This window comes from Rissa tridactyla, chromosome 2 (assembly GCF_028500815.1).
Source record: "Rissa tridactyla isolate bRisTri1 chromosome 2, bRisTri1.patW.cur.20221130, whole genome shotgun sequence".
In the NCBI taxonomy this organism is placed as follows: Eukaryota; Metazoa; Chordata; class Aves; order Charadriiformes; family Laridae; genus Rissa; species Rissa tridactyla.
The window spans coordinates 160,282,924-160,304,534 of record NC_071467.1 but is presented as its reverse complement, the minus strand read 5'-3'; the positions used below and the strand labels follow the sequence as shown (position 1 = coordinate 160,304,534).

Below are 21,611 nucleotides of genomic sequence, written 5' to 3'. Positions count from 1 at the left end.
TTGAAGATTTGAAGGGAGAACCTTCCTTCAGGACTACATTTGTGTGGTATCAAATGGAAACAAATTCTGACATGATGGAAGTTGTCCTAACATGATGGAAGCTGTTAGGTACTGTCATTATAAAAAGCCACTTGTCAGTAGGTCTCTCAAGATTATAAACTCCTAGCACAAACCAGACAAATACAGAAAAGTTGTGTCCTACAGCTCGAGCCTGTAAACATTTGTGTATGTGCTTGACTCAGCCCCACTGCGTTATCACCGCTAATATTAAGGCAAGCAACTAAGTCTGCAGGATCAAAGCATAATTTTAAGTAATTATTATAATGCAGGTACGGCAGGCAAAAAAGAAGAAAGAAGAGAGAACGAGAAATAAAAATGAAAAGCATGCTGCGGTAACCAAAGGATAGTTAATGCTGTGTGTTACAAAATCATAGAAAAAGGAATTTTTGTGTCATGTAAAAATATACCCTTAAAATATGCTAAATGATCAAAGATTAAGCATTTACATTCTTTACCTAGTTCTTTTGATTTTGAAATAATCTGAGCTCCAACTGATGAATCACAACAGTCCAAAGAAGGCACTGAAAAATATAAGGAAAATCATTTCAACTTTTAAAAATGGTGACTTGATTTAAACTGAATCTATCAATTAATTTTCCTTCAAACAGTTCTGTTAATCTCCCTAATTTATACTGTTGGCAACATTCACCAGCACCTTTAAAATAAAGTGCTTTTCAGCGCCACAGAAGATGTGACTACAAAACAAGCCTGATACAAACTGAAGTCCTCCAACTTCCTAGAGCCAAGAATGGCAAAGGAACAGCACTGAACTTCATGGTAAATGATCTCCTCTTACTGGACTTAAGGGTAGATGAATACACTGGATCTACTGGATTTGAAAGTAAGCTCTACGCTAGTCATGACGTCCAGGTTTTGCTGACCTAAGGGTGAAAAATGGGAGGGCTTTGTGAATTGAATACGACCGCTCTCGTGTTTGCCCAAGGAGGGGCAGGCACACTCCAAGAGCTTTGCACACAAGACTCCAGCTGTGTCTGTGCTGCCAGGTCTTTTATACAACACATATGAGAAACAAAATAAGGCTGATATATCTGAGAACAGATGATACATGACTTGGTGAAGTTAGATAAGGTAATTCTTATTCAAGATAAGAATATCAATAAATGGAACAGCAGAAACTCAATTTAAAAACTACAGCTTGTGTCTGAACAAATAATGATCAAATTGTCGTACAACACTTCTCTTGTTGTGGGTAGAAATGCTCTTCCCATCTGCCTTAATTACAATAACCGTAATCACACTTCACTAACCTGTGATGTGCAGACTGGACTTTTAATATTAGTAGTGACTTTACAGAGATTATGTAGACAGAGTAAGTAAAGTGAAAATTAGAAGCTTGTATCTCACAAACACTGAGAAGTAGAATTAGAAGACCCGTTAGTTTGGCACGGTTAGCATTACCACATAGTCAAGGTTATCCACACTTCTTTCATTTATATTTTTTTTTGCCTAGAAATCTTATCCATGTTGAATTTAAGACTGAGACAAACATCTGGAGTATTGACCTTGCATCTATCACACAAGATGAGAACAGTGAGGCAAAGCACATGTGGGAGATTCACTGTTTCTCAGCCAGGTCAGACCACGGCACAAGTGCTGCTGCTGACCATCTCACACAACACAGGAGTCAGGAACAGGGCCAGGCAAAGCACAAAAGCTTCCAAGTTACACTTATATTCTTTGCTAAATACAATAATGAATACGAAATCTGGAAGAAGCTTTGTAAGCACACTAAATTTTAAGGAAAGTGAAAGTCTGTCTTCGAAAGCTGCAGTCCTTTAGAAGTTTTATGCAAGGTGTAACTGAAGTATATGACTGTGGTGGTCTTGGCCGGACTGGCCAATGAGAACGACAGATGGCTCTCCCCCCTCTCTCCAAAGAGAGGAGAGGAAGAGATAAAGAGATTTACGAGTTTAGAAAAAGAACTAAACTACTTAAATGAAAATAATAATAAATAAGGAAATAATAAATAATAATTTAAAAAAAAGTTTTTAAAAGTATATAATATATACAAAACCGTATCCAGCTCCTAGGATGATGATCGCGTCACCAGCAGGCACAGGGAACGTCCCAGACTGGAGTCAGCGACAGACAGGAGCTGAATTCCGGATCTGGAGTCAGGAATGCTCGGATTGGGATCAAAGGCAGACAAACAGACAGGGTCCTCCTCAGACGTCAGCCATTGAAGAAAGACAGTTGACCTTTTGATCCCTCAGCTTTTATACTGAGCGTGATGCAGATGGGATGCAACACCCTGTTGGTCAGTTTGGGGTCACCTGTCCTGCCCGCTCCTCCCTATAGGTGTGACCCCTCCACGCTTTTCCGCTTCCGACCCTCTAACGGGGCAAATAACGGAGTTAGCTGACCTTGGTTGTTATAGCAATAAGTATAAGCAAGAGCCTCTGTGCATACCGTTCCTTGGTATAACCAGGTCTTATCACTGTGAGAGCGAACAGTTTCTGAACAACAAGCTCTTAATTTCAGACTTCAGTCAGTTAGAAGAGGCCCCCAGCTAAAAAGCAAAACCACAAACCAGAAAATCGGTTCTGTTTTACCTCAAACCAGGACAACGATATGACCTATAGAAAAATAATATTCCATGCAATGAGTAAATGAAAGCAGCTATGAGGACTACTGAAAAACTGATACACAGGACTAGAAGGGAAAAGACAAGGAACAAAAGAAACTGAAAATGAGATTTTGAAAGAGACACTGAGCTGGAGGGAGACAAAAAATATGGGACAAGCTGCAGGACAGAAGATACTCAAAAGCACTGAACTGAAACAACAGGAAAAAAAGGCAGATTGTAAGAAATACTCAAATTGGGGTAAGATGCCAACAGTTCATTTAATTGGTTATAATTTACAAGATGTTTTAAGACAGAGATAGCAATTATTAAATTGGAATCTAAGGTAAACAAAAAATTCAGAACAGCAGCTGTGAACGGGAACTTAAAATCCTTATTTGAAAGTCAAACAATAGGGAGTGTTCTTCTGGTCCAGGTCAGATTGGGAACAATTTTAGCTTCGGAGACCGAAGAGAGATGAAATAGTCAAATAAAGAGGCTGATAGTGACAGAGGTGAGGCCTTCAGAGACCAACTCACAAAAGCTGCACTAACAAATAGATTTTGAAGACAGTAACACACAGAATTCCAGAAGAGAAGATAATTAGAGTGCAGATTAAGGAATAAAATCAATAAAATGGACAACAGAGAAACACAGTGCTATTACAGAAAGAATGTTCAAGGAAAAAAAATTAAAAATTGAACAAAAAAGTGCTTTATGAGGCACTTCAGCTGAAGTTTAATCAAAATTGTTATGCTTATTTGCAAAAGTGTTTCAACATGCTGAATACTGTACAGCATTTTAGCAGCTTCAGTTGAAAACAAGTAATTGCACAGAATACAATACAATGAGAAGAATCACAGTTTCCAAAAGAAAGTGGGCTGCCATTTGTAAGGCTGTTAAAGAAAAGAACAATTCTAGGAAGAAATGAAATCAGCATAAGGGACGGAGTGAAACGGCTGATGTAGAAACACAACACTAACAGAGCACTATGGGATGCCTGCATAACTGTATGCATGACGCTGGGATTCCTTTGTAAATACAGTAATTTACAAGAACATAAGAGCTGGCATAATAAACGTGCCAAATAATAAAAAACTCAAAAGTTAATTTTTTAACCTAGAGCGTTACATTGCTTTTGTCTCCTGTATTTGTAAAGTACATTGAATTACATTTCAGAAGGAAGAACCACCGAATTTAGTTTCATGACAACTGCACAACAGTGGCTCCCAGCCATAATACGCTTATCACTGGCAGTATCAGCCATCTCTGAATTAGTGATACGAACTTCTCACAGCCTCTGTGAGCACGCTCACTTGAGCCACAGGAGGAATACGTGCACATGGGCAGCCATGATAAACTGTCACCAGGTCAGGTGTAACTAGCTAAAGAAAACCGGGCAGAGCTGCTCCCTTTGCCTCCTGCAGAGAAAGAAAATCAGCACTAAGGGAGGAGGAAGCTGAAGTACGTGCACGAAGAGAGGATGGGAGTAAGTGAGGAAGGGATGGAATTTGCAGATGGGGCATACGACATACAAGGGCAAACGACAGAAAGGCAGAAGTGATGGGTAGATGGTTGAGACTTGCTTGTCTAGGAGCGACTGTAGATGGGAGATGCACACACCTCTCCTGAACGTGCAGGTATTAGAGCACAGAGACAAAGCTGCTGCTACCTAGAGCGGCTGCTTGTACCCAGTCATGGTAATACTCAAGCAATCTAAACTAGAAAAAAAAAAACTCTACGAGGCCCAGCAATACGCTGGGGCACATGCATTATAACTTGAGAGCACACTAAAAGGAGCCTGATGAAGCACTGATGAAAGACAATTCTTTCCAAAGATTCTAGTAATGAAGGTTTCTATTTATCTTTTATTTCTGTTTCCTGAAGATGACTTTGTAAGATTATCAGATACGGTAAGATGAGACAGTGAAGAGCTCTTACACATTTAAAAGTTTCCATTTTCTGAAGCAAGAAAAATGGAAGCTCTTTCTCAATACCTAGAGGCTAGAAGCATTTACTCTTTACTAAACCTACCGTGCACTGGCAATTTACTAGGTTGAGGGGCTCTTGCTTCTTCTAGAAAGAAAGTAGTTAAAAAGCCTGTAATAATGTTTGAAACACACCTGTGATACATCAAATGGAAAGAGCAAGAACCATCCCAATAAAAATCCCACAATATGGTACATTTTAAGAACCCGTCTACTGTTAACTAACATTTGTTCCTCTAAGTTAATCAAATGCTAATTGTTCTCACTTTGAAACAAAAAAATTACAGAAAATCTTCAAAGGAGTTGTAGAAGAATTAATGAAAGATCAAAACATTTCATACAAAAGTACATGCAAGTATTTCTATGAACATGCGTCAAATAACATATTCAGACATGCAACTGTGCAAATGTGCATGTGTTAAAGAGGTATTATATAGACTGAGTCAAAACATGAAAGAATAAGCAGAGAAACTTGTCTTATAAAAAAAGTCTGCAAAGAAAGCTTGGGAATTTTCTAACAGGTGCCGCAGGACTGGTTCCTATCCCTCGGAAGACAAACCTGAGCAACACAACTTCATGAAGGTGCGCAGGAAGGACTAACTCAGGGCCCAGCTTATGCCTGGAAGTGAAACATCTCCAATACCATCTTGTGAAGTTGCTCCATCTCGCGTATTACAGGCTTTAATTACGTCTAAAAGGTAGCTCTGCCAGCTCCAAAGAGAAAGGAAGAGGGAGTATTTCTTATTTGGACCTTTTTGTTTTACGTGCCCAAAGCTTATTATCAAAATAAACGAAAATCTGTGCTATATCTGCAAGTTTCTTGTTTTTCCCGCTTACATCTTTTTGAATTTGTGAAAGCCAATCCCAAAAATGAAGTGACTTGTAGAAATACGTAAGTCATTCTTCTAACAGTGGTAAAAGTGGGATACTTGGAAGTGATCCACAACCATGTGTAGTTGAAAAGGGAGTAGATAAACCTGCAAGGTCAGGTCAGTAAGTTACAGTTACTGCCACGCTGTTACGAGGATGTGCCAGCGTAAAGGGATGTTAGATGCTCTACTGAGCTTTTCTGGGCAGCCCTCTTGAACACATGCCTCATGGTATCTTCAATCTTGATCAGGAAAGCCAATCTCACTGAACATCTTCTTGCTGGGTACAGATATTTCTCAAAACATTTGCTCAGTTCTTGTACCTTCCTCCTATCATACTGTCACGATAAAGGCTTAATGCAAAGACTTTAACGTGCTATTACGCTAAAAATGGGTATAGGTGCCAATGCTCTGTTACAGCAACAGACTGAAGCAGAAACTCCCGTGAGCCGACATGCAGAGAACGCAGACCTGGGCTACCACTCCTGTAGCAAGACCATAAATCATGTAATAGGCCAATCTAATTGCTGACAGGCCACTCACAATAACATTTGCCCTCCCACAGAACGAGCTGCTGTAGCTGTGCTTAAAGAGAAAACTGCAGTAACCTCAGCTCTGGGGAGCACCGCTGCTACAGAACTGCGTGATACAGACTAACGAGGACATTGGTACATATATTCGCTGATAACATGTGTGGAGAAGAGCAAGGAACTGTACATTCTAACTGACAAGCACGCGGCAACTCCTGAGCAGGAACGTATAGTGTGATCTTTTAAAGACCGCAGCTAGGGAGGGAAGCACTGGTCTTAAATACTGGGAGAGCGGAGGGAGTGACATTATTAAAACATGAGGGAGGAGGGGAAAAATGCTTAGATGGAGTGTTATTACAGCTCCTGCTACTTCAGACAGCCTCAAAGTATTGAAGTATAGAACATTTTTCTGCTTGGAAGTGATTTTCAGAGTCTTCTGCAGTTAATAACTTTAGAGAACTGAGCTTTCTTCCTTCCACTTGACAAAGTGAGATGCCTTTTACCCTTTCAATACCAAATGCTTTTAGTCATTTACCCAAATTATCTTCAATAAATCTATCCAGAATTCCCCCTGCTAGGTCTTCTCTGGCCTTGCAGCCAATCACTAGAGGGTGCGAAAGAGCTGAGGACACTTCCAGAAGGCCCTTACAATAAACACGAAAAATCTTGCTTCTACCATGAGCCCATCTCCACCAGAGAAAAGAACCATAACACATTCCCAAACCTAGTTATTGCAGTGTGTAATCCTGCCATTGGTTTCAATTGTCTTCTTACCGTTTGTTGGTGGTATGTATGGCCTACAAATGGTACAGTCAAAACCCATATCAGCTATGTTTTCCACTTCCTCCTCTGTGTTTAAGTTCTGACAGATTGCATGCATCCATCTAGAAATTAAGTGGGGGAAAAAATACAATTTAAAGGAAATATGTGGTGTTTTAGGAGACCCAAATATCAGTATATGGTCCAAGTAAATGTGAAATATTTGGTTAGTTTAAATTCTTTTAGGGAGAAACGATCAATCAGGTTCTCCGTATATAGCATTCCCCTATGGTGGTGTGTGTTAAATACTGTATATACAGTATTAGATTACCTATTTCCTTCACAGGAAGGAAATCTCTATAAAATAACGTCCTGGAAGCAAATATGTCTTAGTATTATAATTTTCCCCCTATATTGCAATTATTTTAACTCCTTACTTGATACAATGTAGATTTAGCTAGATTTAGTCTCACAACAATAGTCTTGGGAGGTAAATTAGCTTTATTTTTACAGAGGGGGGAAATGAGGCACAGAGCGATTAATCGATTTGCCCAGAGTCATATAGTTAAGTCTGTGGTACAACTAGAAATGAACTAATAAGAGACTTCTGAGACTCAATCCAGTGCTCTTTACCACAAGACCATTCTCTTCATCTTTATGCTTTTACGTTATGGGAAAAAAAAAAAAATAAGGCTTAAACAAGAAAAACCTGTAAAATACTAGAAATCCTTACCGATCACATTGTCTACACTGAATTATAAGCTCTTCATCCCTGTACGTGCGATAGCAGATTGGGCAGGTAGACAAACTTGCGCAGGGAGCACACTGTGTGTAATTATTTTGCCATTCACATCTTAAACCTGGAGAAGTTGCTCCACAGTGCCTGCACCAAACACACCTGCAGAACAGACAGAATGATCTATTACTTTCACTTCACAGGAAGGTTATTTTGTGGCTCTCAAACCCTCCCACTTAGAACGGGGTGAATAATTAAGTTTTAGATCACTAACCACTAGGGGGGTGGGAATTCATGCCAGGTCACACAATATTTTAATTAAATAAAAATGGTATTATTTAGATTTTGAACATTACCAACATCTTTTATACTTTTTACAGGAAGTTCCTAAGTAAGAATTCCCTTCCATCTGCAAAACAGACAGATGGGTGTTTGTAACAGCTCAACAGGTCAAAGGAGTTCCTGCTTCCAGTTGCCATTCACTTTGAGATACAGAGACTGAACCACGTGAGAGGTCAAGTCTGTTTAGTGTGTCACCCAAGTAAAAACAAATGTTTTTTAGAGGGTTTTATTTTGAGAACAATTTCATGAAGCACCCATTCATTTTTCCAACTGAACGTTCCAATGAACGTCAATGAGATTTTTTTTTTGTCTAAGAGTTTCTAAAGGAAATTTTTGTGTACCTCTAGTAACATGGTTTTTGGCAAGAAGAAACAGTATTAAGAGGAGATAACAGCTTCCCTGTTAAATTGATAACTGAATGAAACAATTCAAAAGTATTTTGTTTGCTTTGTTGAATACACCTGACTTAAGTACAATTAGAACATTATTACAGTTCAACTGACACTGCAAATATGAAGTGATAAAAAGAAACAAAAGAGGCCAGCAGTCGATATTGCTGACCCCAGACCCAAACACACCATTTGCACTTCCAGCCTCCCTTGGGAACTGTCTGCAGGGGCGGATCTAAGCAGTACGTGTGGTAGCTGATGTCGCAGTCATCACAGAGCAGCAACCTTCCTGGGTCTGTCGCCTTCCCACAGGCTTCACACACCGTGCACTCCAGGCACCTCCAACCTTTGCTAAGCACCACTTTAGTAATCTGCAAATGGCAAGATGAAAAATTATTTGAAAACTGCTGTATCAAGTGCAACGGTTGTACAAATTAAGGTCTGGCTAGTGGAGCAGAGGATGCTCTTCTGTGCACACAAACCACATCACAAGTAGCTGTTTATCAATTAGACTTTCTGGAGCCGCAATAAATGGGAACGGATTAAACAGAAAGAAACTCTAATTACTGACACCTGATACTGTTCTGGAATGTATTTATTCAGACACCAGAGAATACACACTGCATTGGATCAACACGTAGGACAGTCTACTCCCTACAGGAGTAGCTGGTCCTGTAGGGATGAAGGAGAACACACAGCTGCTTTTTTCAGCTATGTAGTAAAGCCAGGATTCAGGACACCACAAATCCTGTATCTTTCCTGAATTATCTGTGATCGCCAGTGCCGGGGTTTCAGTAATCTGAAGCAAGCAACTAATTTATCGTAATTAATATATAATGTAAGAGTAGTACATAAACACAAAGCCAAATTATAGTTGCATGAAATATACATATGGCATTTTGTAAAGTACATTTAAAATAAAGTTTTGTGACATGTTTAAAAAAATCCCACTTTTGCACAGATATACTTACATAATAAACAATAGTGTATATTGTATACATTGCAGTAAAGAGCTTATTATGTGCTCGCTAAGTCATCTCATACCATTCAAATTTAATTTTCACACATTCCCTCCTAGACTAATGAATGTAAAATGTATTAATTAACCACTCCAACTGCTGTCAATTCTGACAGCCAACAGACAAATTGAATCAACTGAACCTTATGCCCCTACTAAATGAAGACGCAGCAGTATAAATTTTTTTCTTTGTTTTTAACTCTGCTTGTATTTAGGTTTTAAGCTTATATCTCAAACTGTTATTTTAACCAACTGATGGATAATCAGTGCTATTTATGGTTGCAAAATTACAAAAAGGTTAATTTCTCTTGAGGCAATGCATACTATAAAATGACATTTAATTAAAGTCTTTCACAAGTCGCATACAAATAATGGTCACATTAGCTGATGAATATCTAACAAGCTAATGACTCCCCTAATTACCACAAAACCAAAGGCAGCATAGTGCTATTAAAGTGCAGTATGAAAACAGTGTAATCAAGTATATTCTTTTCATGTAACAAAAGCACTCACCTTAATACTGACACAATATGGATGGTAACACTGACCACATTGAGAACAGGCAAGCAACCTGCCCTCAGCACCTTGCCCAAAACTCCCACAAACTACGCACATATCCTGAAACGACAGAGAAGAGCAGATTTTCAACCCGTGCCAGACACTAAATTCTGAAAACACGTACTAAAATCCAAATAGCTTGCTGTAAAATTATAATTTAACTCATAACTAGGACGTTCATTTACTTTTTTCTAATTAAAAGCAGAGAAACAAAATGAAAATACAGAAACTATTATCCTAACCTGATGGAGAGTGAACTTGTCACTGTTAGAGAAGAGGACAACGGTATTATGCATCGAGTTTTCTTCCTCATCTTTGTTAGATGAAATATCCATAGTTGTGACCTATTAAAAAAAAAAACAAACCAAAAAAAACCCCCACAAAACATAAATAACAAGAACATCACATTATCTAAGACATGTGACCAGATGAAAATTATTCTCTAAATGTTATTTTAGTAGTACCAGAGCATACAAGCTTTGCAAATATTTATTCATACAGTATGAACTTTCGTAAAAAGGTACCTTTATCAGAAATTGCTATATTAATTCACATTTTCACATCAGTACAAGCATCATCACTATTTCAGCTTTACAGACACATTCTCTTCCTCTCCTTTGTTCACCTTTACGCATTACCCCATTGCACTTTAAAATGGAAATGGAAGGAAAGTGGTAGTCTAAGAAAAAAAAAATAAAAATCACTAAGCAGAAATTGTCATACTGTGACCAGTCTGCTCTGTTCCCTACATATAAACACGGAGGTTCTTCTCATTGAATAGTTAATTGCAGCGACATACTTTTGAGTATTAATTCACAGAGCAATTGCAGAAATGTAATTTGTCCCATATTGCCTAAAATATGGTTTGTCTAATGTTCCAAGTATGTTAGAGGGATAAGCAAGAGTTCTAAAGTTACAAGAGTTAAGATACTCTCCGTAAGCAGTTTCTTTATGAGGCTTATCTCTCTTGCCCATAAAAACTTGCGCTGAACCTGAAATGGCTGTTTTCATCTCAATCCACAAGCTTTACTGCTGACAGTCGTTCTCCTTTTGATCGAGACATTGCTACCCAGACCTGCCCTTTATTAATTTAGCGTATACATGTACGTATAGCTTCTCAGGAAGAAAAAGGAAGAAAAAAAAAAAAGACTTAACTGCGTTCTGCCTTTCATGCAAATCTTCCTATGCAGAATTTGGTATCCATGAATTCAAACTAACAGGCCTAACTATTTACTCTCCGAATCACGGAAGCTTCCAAGCCATGGAAGCTTGGAAGATTAAGAACACGAAGTTCTATATAAAAGAAAAAATGCATGACAGAGAAATGTTCCCTTGTTTTACCAGCTGTTTGAATTTTATAAATGTGGATTACTTTAAACACAGTTTAAGTCTTACACAGATAGTTTTGTTTAAATAATAATTTAAATATTTTACAAATCCAAACACCACTCTAGAGACAATGTAAATACTGTTACAACAGCTACAGAATCCTTCTGATAGACTGTTGCTGAAAAGCAGCGTTTACTGAGAAACAGCTACAAAAAGGATATATTGTTAACGCATTTTAATTACTGTATGGTTGAGAGCACTGCAGCTGTAACTAACTAATTAACCAAAAAAACACCCAAAACACCTCTTGGTATGTTCAGGGAGAGCTTTTTCCTCACGCATATTGCCACAGATTACACAAAGTCCTTGGAATTGCTTGCATACACAAAAAAGCAGAATGTGAAGGACCGAATCACTGCAATTTTGATGCTTGCTTAATGCCAGCCTTAACCCAGGTTAGGTTAACCTGTAGCCACCTTCTTCCCCATTCCCGAAATATATCAAGATATTCCCAAATTTCTGTACTTGTCCCCAGGTCATGATCCCACACTGAATAAGAATCAGTTGTGCAAAGGGGCTGAATATACTCTCATTTCAAACATTTATCTGGCAAAAGGCTGGTCTCTTGGTATTGCTACCTTCATCTACTCTATCACGAGACACCACATCTCTGCTCTAGAACCCTGAAGCTGCCATTTCCTTGATAAGTCACAGGATCAGATTTCAATAGGAATCATGGAGATTGGTGTCCATTTTGTATTAATAGCAATTTACCTAACTCAATATCCTCTGTTCAGTTACAAAAATCCTTAAGAATTTGTTCTATAAAACACAGCTTCCCTTGAAGTACAAATTTGTGCTTTGTAACGCAGAACCGTAGAATAGTTTGGGTTAGAAGGGACCTTTAAAGGCCACCTAGTCCAACCCCCCTGCCATCAGCAGGGACATCTTCAACTAGATCAAGTTGCTCAGAGCCCCATCCAACCTGACCTTGAACATCTCCAGGGCTGGAGCATCTACCACCTCTCTGGGCAACCTGGGCCAGTGTTTCACCCACCCTCAGCGTAAAAAATTTCTTCCTTCTAGCTAGTCTAAATCTTTCCTCTTTTAGTTTAAAACCATTACCCCTTGTTCTGTTGCAACAGGCCCTGCTAAAAAGACTCTCCCCATCTTTCTTATAAGCCCCCTTTAAGTACTAGAAGGCTGCAATAAAGTCTCCCCGGAGCCTTCTCTTCTCCAGGCTGAACAGCCCCACCTCTCTCAGCCTGTCCTCACAGGAGGGGTGCTCCAGCCCTCTGATCATCTTCGTGGACTTCCCTGGACCCACTCCAATGGGTTCACGTCTTTCCTGTACTGAGGACTAAATAATTATGTGAACGCCTCCAATTCAATAAGGTACCTATGACTAGCTTGAGTGGAATTCATCCTGTAGGTTTAAAATTATGTATTTGCTTACAAATATTGACCATCCAAAGACTTAAAAGGGAACAATGATAAACACATTTGTTCCTTTCCCAGATCACAAATACCGGAGTATTCCATGAAATTATTATATAGTCAGCAATAAACGGCACAATGCTGTATAAACCCAAACAGATTGTATGTAAGAACACGTAAAAAACAGCTCTAAAGAGAGTCTGAGGAATTACTTCATAAAGACATAAAAATGAGTAAGTCCTTCCCTGGACATGAGGAACAAGATACCTCTCAAAATCTGCAGGGCTGATTGATAACCGAACTTTTACAAGTTCAAAGAAGCCAAGTCCATAGCAGGAAAAAACCTGAATTTTTTGCAGTCCAGATGTCCACGTTTTTCATACCAAAATCCCTCAGAGCAGACCAGGACTGTGTAGGATTTTGGAGTTTTAAAAGGACTTCAAGTGTGAAATAGTTTAACTATCAATTGTGGTGAGCAGCGACTTGCTTAGAATCCCTTCAGGGCGGTAAGTATGAAGGACGGCAAATGCAACTACTGCTTTCTCATGGGGGGAAGCCATGTACCATCCCTACAGAATATCTGACATTCGATCATAACAGAGAACCTGCTGCCACGTTAATATGAATTATGTTTTGTTAAACAGTGAAGGAAGCTTTAATTATGGTAAATGAGGATCTATCAGAGCTCTCTGAAGGAGTCAGCAAGCCTGGGGACAGGGCAATCTGACTGATGTAACTTACTTCATTACCAAATTCATTTGCCAAAGTCCCTCACCAATGCTCCTTAAAAAAAATGATAAACCGACATAGAATTAGAGGAATGGTTCCTATATTGACACAAGACATGAAATAAATTATCAGTTTTCTATGTGGGAGAATAGCATTAGTGGAATCTGATAGGGATGTCTGCTAACAGGCCGTGGTGTTCAACCCACTTGTGTGCAATCTGAAAAACCCAGCGAGGAGCAAGGTGACAAAGCTTGCCAACAGTATTATGATATTCAGAGTAATAAAAAAGGACAGACAACTGTGAAGAACTGCACAAGTTCTTCATAAAGCTGAGTGCTGGGCTATGAAAAGGCAGATGACAGTTCAAAAAGTAAAAAAATTAATATGACAAAACAAGTGACAAGGATGATCAAAAATATGGAATAGGTTCCATACAAGGAACAACTCAAAATACTGGGATTCTCCAGACTAGCAAGGAAAGAGTGGAAGGAGAAGGAGCAAAAATGACAGAGATGTGTAGAAACTGAGTGGCATGGGGCAGAGGAGGTGAACAGGAAACAACTCTTCACTGCCCCTTCTGTAAGAGCAGTAAGGAGCAGGCAGCAAAACCAGCAAGCAGCAATTTAAGACAACAGGTCGATGAGCTGTAGAACTAAAAAACATGAACATGGTTTCCAAATGTTTTTAAAAGTGAGTAGACAAATTCATGAAAGAAAGCTCCAACACATGCTGCCCAGGACAAAGATACCTTCTCCTGTTCAGCAAGTCCCCAAGCCACAAACCGTTGAAGTGGCTCCTTCTCTAGGCCGCTTCTGTTTCTGCACACTTCCCCCAGCACTCAGTTTTGGTCCCCTGGGTAAAACCTCTGCTGTGATCCGCTTTGGCTGTGGTTACGTTCTCATGCACAAGCCTTGCTCTCCCCTTTTCTGTTGTTGCAGTGAGTGCTGCATCTACCCAGCATGTTTTCCACCCGAGGAAATGGAAGGAGTACTCTAAGACTCCCAACGGTAGTGCCTTTAAGCGGCAAGAGCAGCATAAAATTGCTCCAGGTCCATTAAGCTACAGTGCTCTAGTTCTCCATCACAAACACTCAGTAACAGCCAGGCTTTATCAAATACCCCTGCTTTTTAACGCTCTTTGGTTTTACACAGTATTTTAATACAAGAATTATAGCTGAATAAAATTACCTTACATTAACAGACCACAATGTGACTTCAAAATAAATGTTCTTACCCCTGGAATGACTACAGTCCCAACTCCATTTTTCAGTTTTGATCTACCTCTGCCACCTCTTCCTGAAAGACCCGCTCCACGTGGCCTCCGCTTCCCTGGGAATCCTGATCCACGGCCCTATTCAATGTAAGATAACAATTTAAATGCAACCTGAAGTTCTTTTGTTATATGGGATATCAAACTTGTTCAATTCATCTAGAGAAAAACATAAGTAAACAACCACCCTATGATATCAAGTGAACATGAGGCCATAATCACTAAGTCACTGCATAAATCATTGTGAAATACCTTTAACTACTTACATGACATAATATCATCACCTTTATCACCAGTAAGAAAGCAGCCAAAACCAGAAATGTTTATTTTCTGCTCAGGAATAACTGGAAATACAGAAATGTGGGGGTTTTTTTCCACAGTTGCAAAGTATCCAAAACAAATATGCTCTCTTCTGTGATTCATTTTTCTTTTCTTTTTAAACAGTCAGCTCAGTCGTGGGACTTCTGAATAGGGTCTGGACACTTGATTACTTGCAATCATTGATGCTTTTCTTATGCTATGAATAATCATGCAAAAACTGGAATTTATTAGGACTCAATCCTGCTCCCAAAGCAAAGCAGGAGCTGGCTCCATCAAATTCTCTTAATTCAGCAGATACAGAGAGAGCTTTTTATATTAATTATATCAATTACGCTCAGATTGACATTCCCCATAAGATGATACTTTTCTTAGAAAATATCCACTTATTTTTAGACAGCTGCTTTTTTCCCCTTCTTTATTTTAGACGCACGCGCACAGTTGCAGCGTTGTATGTTCTGGAGTATTCACAGTATGTTCAACTACAATTAACTGCGGAAAAGCAAGTATGTTTTCAATAATAATTACCTGATATTAATACTGTGACTGAGTTTGAAATTATTATTTTTTTTAATTTCAAAATTAATTAAACACAAAGAGGATCCTTAATCCTCCCTAATCACTTCCAGAGAGAAAAAGAACACATTCACAATGTCCCAATGTTCTGGCTGCTATATCAGACATCTTTACAACGTGTTTCAGAGCCTCTGATCTGTACAACTGACAATAATTATGGCATATACTCAAATAAGCACTCTTCCTACTATGAAATAAGCAATCAGATTATTTCTTGCATTTCAAATTTGTGAATAATCTCGGCTCCTAATACAGCACGACTCCATCCAGAGTATCTAGATACGGTGCCTGCATCCAAACGTTTGCTGGAAACTACTTTTAGTACGAAGGCAAAACAGTTACTCAATAAAACAATGTTGATGGAACCACAAAGCTCCTTGGGGATGGTGTGGCCAACAGACATGAACAGTCTTTACTGATGGAGACAGGAGTTTCCTGGATGGAAAGCAGCACTATGGGCTCATTATTACCAACAATATTTTTCAAATATGCCAACTCCTGTTTTAAAGAAGATATAGAAGTTTATGGTCATAATTAAAGGGAGAATCCAAGCATCCCGATGTTAAAATTTTATTAACATCCATCTATTAATGGGAAGAGAAATTAAATTGACTTACTCTTACACAATGAGGTAATGTAACGCAATGCTATTTTAGGAAGCAAAAGGGAGGATGTTACTGATGGTTGAAGTACTTATATATACTAAGGTGAAAGAAAAAATGTTGTCCTTACATATATATGGAGTTAATACATATGCACACACGGGACATAGAAGCATCAATTTTTTTAAGATGTAAACTCTTCTGCCATGTTTCTTATTTTGCCTGTTTCAGGCCAGGTATCAGTATTGTTATTTTCACACAACTAGTAACAGGAATAAGCACATACTTGTATCAATGTTAATGCTGAATATTAAGCTGGAAATTAATGCTCAAAGCAGCAAAAGCTAAGCTAATGTCAAACTAAAATAAAATTAGCATGAGAGTTAAAGTGAGATGAAAATAAATCATTGGGAAGCTACAGCTATTTGTGAGAGATTCATCATTTAGCTTTTTTGCCTTTATTTAAAAGTAATAATTCCACTTAGTTTCTTCAGGTGTTTTTAATGGTAAACGTCACTGTGGATACAAGCTTTGGTCCATCTAATGAGGTAGGAAAGTTGTTTTTTTTTCCCCCCCATAAGCTAAAAACGCTGTCACTTTGAATCCACTCCGCAAGATTTCTCCACAGTAACAAATGCAGGCCACCCTTCAGACCTCTGCTCCTTTCCGTGCCTGGCTTACCTTGCTGCCAGTCTTAAGGACATTTTCCTTCTCAGGTAATTTTTTTTGACAGCTATGTAAAGCCAACCACAAAAAGTGAAGTACTCAGCACACACAAAAAATTGGTAATACAAGCTATTCTTTGCCATTGAAAATCAGGGCAATGCCATCATACTGTACACTCTGGAAAGCACACTTTTTTAACCTGAAAGCTCCAGAGTTTCAATAATTTTTAAAGGCCTTAAACAGTAATAGAATGGAAGATTAATTCAGTTGTGAGATACAGAATTTCATCACTAGTCTCTACAGCAGAAAGATAGCAATGGATACATGAAAATAAATTCAAATTATTTACCACTTTGATGCTCCAAATGGCACTGCCAGGAAGCTGTCTGGATTTAAAAATGTCCCGACCTTCTGAAATGTCTGGGGACCAGGAAGGTGGGCTGACTGTATTATTGGTACTCCAAGCCCCCTAGGATACGGTAGGTGAGAAAATAGATGTATAAAACTTTGCAACATAAAAAAAAAAAAAAAAAGGAAAAAAAGAAGAAAAAAAGCAAGCAACAAAAAAAAAAATCTGAAAAGCAAAGCACATGCAGGCATAGGCAATTCTACGTTAACTTAAGTAGTCAATTAGTTCACTGAGAGGAAGGTGGGAAATTTTTAGGTTCTCACTGAAACATATACTAAAACAAACATTAACCTCCAACCGATGGTTAAGTACAACAAAATGAGTTTTATAAACAAAGCACAATACAAATCAAAAGCAAGCAATCATAACAAGTTATATCCCTAAATTTTATTGCATCAAAAGACGACAGTAGTTTGAGATGACACCATCCCCTTTTACACTTCAAATCACATTTTGAAAGAACAGGTGGCCTTAGTCGACTTTTGAGTCTAAACTACTGACAATCACAGCAACAACTAGTCAGAGAAGTGTGTGAAACAAAAGGAATATAAATAAACCACTGGGAAAAAAAGAAAAGAAAAACAGCCATGGTAATTAACAAAGTATCTCTCTCCTGCAAGTCTGCCACAAACAAACCATTAGAAAACTCCACTATTAATTTTTTTTTTTTACCCCAGTGTTTTTATTTTACGCTGTGGTATCAAATTTTAATATGTTATTATATACATGTAGTAATATACATCCATATGCTGTACCTACAAACTCTTTTCAACTAATTGATTATTATCCTTATTTATATAGTTCCCACCACGGTGAGATACTGTATAACTGTCACAAGAAATACAGCAAAACAAGAAGAAAGTGCTAAGATGGAAAAGAAAAAAAAACCCGCTGAAGTTCCTCATACACATTAAAATCTGTGGAAGACTTCCTCGAACCCTGAGAAAAGTCTGCAGGAGACAGCCATCATAAATGACTTCATTCTGAATTTACAAATTAGAATAGTTGAAGAATAATAGGTTTTCCTAATTCAAAGTTTACGAGAGTAAGAAAAAAAATGAATACCAAGATGAGAAGTAAAACAGATGAAAAGTATAGGTTTACCTTCTCCAGAATGACATTCAGCAGCAGAATCGCATGGATGATATGGAATGACATTATGCATACTAATAGTCCCAACTATTCACACATTCATCACTGCTCACATGGGCAAGCCCAAATACGCTTGTGCTTTTGAATACTGGTCTATACAAGCATTAAGAAAAATGACACAGCTTTGCAAAACGTGGGGGGTTTCTGAAATGAAACATTCTCCATCAAGAATGTGCAGGAAACAGTTTCTTTGGAATCAACAACTCATCAAAACATGTATTCATCTCAGACTGTAAATCGGTATTTTGCTAACAGCCGTGCTGACTGAAAATAGGGCTATGCCTCAACTGATTTCAGGCCAGAAGGATCCCGGGCAAGACCTCCGTGACCCATGTAAGGCACGGCCAGGTTAGCTCAATCTGCTGATGAAGGTGGGTATGAGCCAACATCTCGCTTACCCTGGAGCAGAGGAGGAAAAGCTCATGTGACACCTTCTGCTTGCAGAGTTGGGGAGGGAGTAACCTACGGCTGCTCAGATAGCTCAGTATTCAAACTGGCACAACAGAGCCAAAAGAAAAAGGTTGTCAGTGACCTAAAAGTCCAATTATGCACAGAAGTTGCATTTTAAAAATGCTAACATTGGCAAGTGGTACAACCCACAGTGTGGACATGGTGGTATTCAGTATAAATCTGCTTTCTAGGAGTTTAGCTATGCCTGCATGGTAAAGGGAACATGGACAATGTAACAGTTTAGAAAAACCAAAAAAACCCACCACTTTACAACGTTGTCCACACAAGGGGTACAGAGACACACAGGCTATGAACTGCTTGGTGGCGCGAAGGTCACCTCTATGTTTTCAGCTTCCCTCCATTGTCCTCCCCCTGCCAAGATGCTTCGAAAAAAATACTCCAGCTGAACTGCTAGTGCCAGCAACTGCTCACCTGCACTTGGGTTAAAGTGAGTACGCTTCATTAAATACCTTACATTGGAAGATTCTGCTATCCTAGTTTTTTTACTTGGCTTCAGTTAGATGGTTATCACGCAGATAACTCAGCAGATCAAAAGGATCAACAACGTCTAACAGGGGAATAGCGTTGAGCAGAAACCCTCTGCACCTGCGAAGTCCTTGTTCACATCCAGGACATAAGGGCACAATATTCATGGCATAACAGGGACACAACTGCACCAAGCCAGAAACGGGCAGAAAGAACCCAAGCAAACTTCCACAGAAACGGTGGTTGGATACACCTACCCAAACACACTCCTGGGGTGACTCCTCTGAAACACACATCACTCTTGTGCTGAACCACCCTGGGCCCCCTGCATGGTCAGCAAAGGGACATGGGTGCTTGTAGAAGGCATCTCATGGCATGGGATGGAAGGTGTCAGATCAGTCTCGCCCTGTACATCCCCACTTCTCTCCAGTGGCTCCAACGGGAACCTCAGGGTGACTACAACAGATCTCTAACACTGCAGGTATTTGCGGCTGGGTGAATCCCACTCCTCCAGCCCACCGCAACTTCCAGCAGGTGGAAATGGCAAGACTGAAGTCTGATTTTGTCAAATCAGGAGCACTGTGCTTTATTAGTCAGTTCTCTGTCCAAATCTCATGTTTTTACTGAGCACTGTCACACTAGTTAGCAACAGCATCAGCACGTTTGTGGAATAGGAGATTTACCTTTGCTATGCGAGACATATTTTTAAAATCAAAGAATGTTAGCAAGATAAAAGTTAAAACATTCATTGAATTTTAGGTACAGTTTCCCTATATTTCTAAATTCATAATGCACAGTAAGTAACTGTTCTTATAATATGGCAACTCAAAGAAAATCTGTGTATCTTGGAAACAATCTTTACATCAATCTACAAGGGGGGCAACACGCTTGCTAAAGGTCAAAATTCAAGATATCAAACTTGCTGAAAATACCTAATCAAAGACTAAAACTACCTACTCTTATTTGGGACATACAAAACTATTTTCCTTTTAAGAAGATACACTTCTCTGGTGATTAAGTATATTCAAAAGATTAAAAAGCTAATAGAATATTAAATCTCAATATGAAATACTTGGTCTTCCAAAACAAAATGAATTGTATATGATTCATGAACCATATTGTTAAGAATTAAATTGGAAATTTAATCCAAGTTTTATTGTAGATCAGAAACATACGCATTCTTGGTCAGATAAACTTAATTAAAAACACACACTTCCACAATACTACGAACAAATGAATTACATCAAAGAGATGCACTAATTATATTTTGGCTTTTAATTAATGCCTATTACCACACAGCACTGAAGAGAAAGTTCTACTCAGTTCATTTACATCAGAACCACAGCAATAATTATGTACTGTGACAGAAACAGGAAGTTCTAATTCTCCATCATATTCTTGAGTCCTCGAAATTGAACAACACAGCTGCAAGTAAATTGTAACAAAAGGAAACCCGATGTCAGCAGGGGTCAGGAGATCTCACTAAATTACCACTGACTGTGTTTAGGTGCTTAACGCTTTATGAAATCTACTGCAATTGCAAATGCACAAACCTGGATTTGCATTTTAATATTTAATGTAATTTTAGGGTCATGAACAAAATTTAATCTGTTCAAAATATAGCTCCCCTCATTAAAAAAAAAAACGTAAGAACCATAACAAAAACTAATCCTTGAACAAAACCCTTTTTGATCTTTTTTTTTTTTCAACACCTACCATGCATGCAACAACAAGCTTAAGTGGCACCAAGTAACTGAAGACAGCAAAAAGGTCATAATACCCAAGAAAGAACACACATCCAGACCCATCACGATGCTTTGCATTTTTGAGTGTCATTTTAGAAAATCTCTTAAAACACCTAGAAATATGTAGTGAGCCATATAATAGCGATCACCAGTATCTCCATGACGAAAATTAAACACCCCTAATAATAGTATTTTCCATGGAACTCATTCTAAAATAAAACTTAACGGTAAAACAGAAACAGTAGAAACTTATTATTTTCTTTTCAATACTATTCTACAGACCATTCTCACCTCTTTGTAATGCCCTCCACTTACTAATTTCATATTATGCTTTCCAGCACACAGTGCTGTTGCAAAAATAACTATTTCACATTTGTTTAATTCAGATACATAGACACTGTACAGACCCAACTCTGAGGACTGCACTGTAAAGACTTTATCACACTGGCAGCTACTAGCGAGTATCTCTGATCTATGAACAACTGAATTTCGCATATATGTAAAAACCAGTTTGGCTCCAGTATGAAGCAGGATAACGGAAACATAAAAGAGACAGTCCATGGATCAAAAGCCACGGGAAGTCAGCGAGAGGCTAAGCCTGGCAGATCAG

At 38.6% G+C, this 21,611-nt stretch overlaps 1 protein-coding gene across 14 annotated transcripts in view; it reads right to left on the bottom strand.

The window, feature by feature from the left end:
* KMT2C (lysine methyltransferase 2C) overlaps positions 1-21,611 on the bottom strand; it is a 203,808-nt gene that overhangs the window by 61,434 nt on the left and 120,763 nt on the right. For 11 of the 14 annotated variants that reach the window (XM_054193123.1, XM_054193120.1, XM_054193122.1 and 8 more), the window contains 8 exons: positions 17,109-17,228; positions 14,562-14,678; positions 10,076-10,177; positions 9,789-9,893; positions 8,447-8,628; positions 7,524-7,688; positions 6,806-6,915; positions 516-581 (listed from right to left, as the gene is read on the bottom strand). In XM_054193123.1, coding sequence (XP_054049098.1) covers positions 516-581; positions 6,806-6,915; positions 7,524-7,688; positions 8,447-8,628; positions 9,789-9,893; positions 10,076-10,177; positions 14,562-14,678; positions 17,109-17,228 — 967 coding nt within the window. The remainder of the gene's footprint in view (positions 1-515; positions 582-6,805; positions 6,916-7,523; positions 7,689-8,446; positions 8,629-9,788; positions 9,894-10,075; positions 10,178-14,561; positions 14,679-17,108; positions 17,229-21,611) is intronic. The other 3 variants (XM_054193130.1, XM_054193131.1, XM_054193134.1) reach the window with 3 other exon arrangements.